General features: G+C 39.9%; 1 protein-coding gene across 1 annotated transcript; it reads right to left on the bottom strand.

The window, feature by feature from the left end:
• Positions 1 to 1,076: 1,076 nt before the first annotated feature.
• On the bottom strand, positions 1,077 to 3,331 carry LOC108052247 (17-beta-hydroxysteroid dehydrogenase 13). Its single transcript, XM_017134599.2, has 5 exons — positions 3,107 to 3,331; positions 2,222 to 2,377; positions 1,938 to 2,114; positions 1,604 to 1,676; positions 1,077 to 1,536 (listed from the first exon to the last, which is right to left on the bottom strand). The coding sequence occupies exons 1-5, from the start codon at positions 3,269 to 3,271 to the stop codon at positions 1,145 to 1,147; spliced, it is 963 nt and encodes a 320-aa protein (XP_016990088.1). The 5' UTR covers positions 3,272 to 3,331; the 3' UTR covers positions 1,077 to 1,144.
• Positions 3,332 to 3,679: the final 348 nt, after the last annotated feature.

The raw sequence follows: 3,679 nt of genomic DNA, 5'->3' as shown, positions 1-3,679 counted from the left end.
TTATATTTTTCTTAATTTCACTAAAGTTTCCATGCATATGTCCTGGGCTCTGAAAGAAAGGGCAGATGCAGCAGGAAAGAAATTTCACATAAATGCAGTATCCTGCTGAATCCAGCTATATGAATCTCAGTGAGTGTGTGTGGCCAAAGCATTTCAGGTTGCAGTGATAGCATAAATAAAATAAAAGCAGCAGGACGAAGCCGAAGATGAGGGAAAAGCGCGTGCAGAGCAAAACGTGGAAATATTCAAGAAATTCATGCTATAAAGTCTGTGTGCCTGTGTGACTGTGTCTGTGTAAGCCTCGCGCTGAGCAAAAATGAGAAAAATGGAAAAGTCCTCGGCTGCTGCCGCCACTGTTGCAATATTTCTCTTAATGTGTTGCATTAATTTCGCCAGCATAAAGATAAAGAAACAAAGAAAAACTGTCGGGCGAACAAAAAGACGAGCTTTTTTCTTCCGTTTTTGTAAGGAATCACTTTAACCAAAATACTTTCTGTCAAGCCACTCTCTTTTAATGGTCCCCACTCGACCCTATTAGACAAAAATTTCGTTTGAAGTGGGAAAAAAAAATGTTTCACATATACTTTCACCGAATCGCTCTAAAAACCCTGAATATCACAACAAATGGGATGTAGACTAAAGGCTTGCAGTTTTCCATTGCACCCACGAGTATGCTGCACAAAATTTCCCGAGGCTCTTTAAACAGTTGTTAAGCTTTTTTAATTTTGAAAAATATATAAATCACGCAGCCTCAATGACCCCATAAAAGTTGCATAATGAGATTCAGCACAAGGATGGAAAAGTGGGAGCGCTGACAAGTTGATTGCATCCCCGTTTTCCGGGCCCCTCCCCCAACTGACAAATGCAGACGAAGTGGATCCAGACGGAGCTCCAGAATTAAAGCAATGCTGGCTGGCTGGCTGGTTGAATTAAATGAAAATCACATGACTGGAGCCCGTAGCCTGTGGCCAGTTGTCCGTGACCAGCCGGCCGCAAAAAGTATCTTTAATCGGATTTTAATGAAACGCTTTTAAGCAGCGCCTCAATTTGTAAGTCCGCGGGCAGTACAGAACATGTTTTCCTTTTTTCCGAACCAGGGATATATACATATGTATAGTTTTATTTATATTCCATTGCATCTCTGTCAGGATCGAACCTCTCTGAACCGTTTGATCTGATTTTTGGTGAAGAGTACAGTCATTCGAATCTGCCAGTCGGAGGGCAGGAGATAAATCAGCCGGTAAAAAACGGATGTCAGTCCCGGCAACGTGATCTCATGCTCACCCCGCAACATCCCGGCCACTACCCGCTGAGCCACCTCCTCGGCACTGATCAAGGGGTATATGCTGTTGAATCCGATACTTTTCGTTAGCTCCGTGACCTCGTCGTTGGTCCGCAGAAAGCTGGGAAGTACAGTGGTCACATGAATGTCCTTCTGCTTTTCCAGCACCAGCTCCATTTGTAAGGCTCTCATGTGAGCCAAAGTTCCAGCCTTGCTGGCAGTGTAAGCAGCACTGTAGGGCAGTGGAAAAATACCTGAAACGAGATTCCAATTCACAAATAATTCCAAATTGAATGCTTTTTTGCTTTTCAGCATTCTTACCTGCCAGCGAACTAATGGTGACTATGAAACCCCTGCGCAACGCCTTCATTGGCGGCAGGAAAACCATCTTAGTCTGTAGGAAAAAAAAAGAATGTAAGATTTAAAACATCCTAAAAACATCCTAAAAACCTTCTTAAAATCATATAAAAATACAATATTGTTCCAAAGAAAACGAGATATACGAAATATCTTTAAAAACGACGCATAGAAAAAAGATACAACCCAATACAATGATGAGATCAAATGTATAGGATAATTACTTTTGCATAGTTTTTTAACATTTGACATAGTTTTAACATTTAAATACACTTAAATTAAGTTGATTAGAACTCACCCAGAAGTGCGACGTTAGATTAACGTCAATCATTAGTTGCAAATCTGCGGGTTCGGGGTCCAATGAATTCCGGTGTAACATAACGCCTGCATTATTTATAAGGACAGTTACTGACCCTAGATCTCCGACCACTTTTGAATTGAGCTCAACAATTTCGTTGTGACTAGTAACGTTTGCCTATGGATTTAAAAATAATTGTAGCTTGCATTAAAGTAAATTACTTTATTAGCAATTATTGGCCGGTTATAACCAGTCTGGGCAGTAACACTACATCAAAAATGTACCTTGTATGCCTTGGCACAGACTTTATAGGTTTCCTGAATTTGCTTGACGGTGTTCTCGGCTCCAGACAAATTGATATCCACTACTGCAACTTTACAGCCCTTCTTCGCCAGCTCTAGGGAAATAGCACGACCCAGACCATGACCACCTCCAGTAACCTAGGTGGGACAACAGATAAATATACTTAGTGTGTCATTAGTCATGGGCTAATACCTATGCTAATTGGGCTTATTAATCTCATGAGAAACCTTGGGTATAAATGAAATATACTTATTATTTCTTTTTTAAATAAAAATTCTATAATAATATTTTATTCGAATGTTTGTGCTTTTTTTAAAGGATCGTTTTGAAGGAGTTGTTTACTTCTTTTAATTAAAACACCAAAACTCAGGGTAACAAAATCTTAGCCCCATAAACCATAAAATTATAAGCAATTTTGGTTTCGTAACTCAAGTAATTTTACCGGTTATTCAAATCGATACCTTCATTAAAATATTAAGACGACAAACACATTTGCCATTTAAAAGTAAATGCATTCTGCCCATTAATCTTTTTTAAATAGGTTTAATTAATGTGTGTGCTTTTTACTTCATATAATTCTTGAAGCAATTTCAGCAATGTATTAAAGGTATTTAGTCAATTTCTATAAAAAATTAAATAGATCTATTTTCAAAAATGTTTTTTATTTTTTTTTTTAATATTCTTTACTCGTTTTCAATTGTTCCTCAAATAAAAAGGCTGAAACTTAAGTAAAGTAATGTAATACTTTGTCTTTAATGAACGCCATTAAGCGGTTTTGTAACTTGAAACGGTCGAAAGCGCAAGTAAGTCCAAAGTTTGTTTTTATTTTGGTTAAAGTTTTGTTTTTATTTTGGCTATAAACTCACCACGGCCACTTCTCCCTCGATGCTCTTCGGCGGCGAGCAGCAGCAAAGTATGGCGATCAGCCGGCCGAGAATTGCGGCCAAAACAAGCAATGGGGTAAGAGCCGCGAAGCCGATCAGTGCAAACAGGGCCTGCAGTTTTACCAAAACGTTTCGTACTTCCGACATTTTTCCGCACAGTTTGGAGTATCGACCGCGCCGCGAGAGTGGCGAAAACACTGTGAATCGCAAGTCGCGAATCTCAAGTCGTGAAACGCGGATCGATCGGCGAAAACTGGCTCACCGTAAAGATTGCATTCGAGTGATTTCGCACTGACCCGGTTAGCAAAGTTCGGCAATTAGCCGCGACTTCGAGCGGATTTATTAAATACAAACGTGTGGCAAGCGCCGAAATGACAACCCATTTACCAATAAAAACAAAAAACAGCCCCAACCCTCCTTGGAAAATAGGGGGAGCCGGCATTGTCAGCAAATAAATAGAAAAGTCACCTCCTGCACAGATGAGACAGTCGCGGCCGCGGTAAGTAATGTTCAATATGGGCACACAGCAGCAACAGCAACAGCAACAACAACAAT

This window comes from Drosophila rhopaloa, unplaced genomic scaffold (assembly GCF_018152115.1).
Source record: "Drosophila rhopaloa isolate 14029-0021.01 unplaced genomic scaffold, ASM1815211v1 contig_178, whole genome shotgun sequence".
Lineage (NCBI taxonomy): Eukaryota > Metazoa > Arthropoda > Insecta > Diptera > Drosophilidae > Drosophila > Drosophila rhopaloa.
The sequence above is the reverse complement of the archived record's forward strand: the minus strand, read 5'-3'. Positions and strand labels throughout refer to the sequence as shown.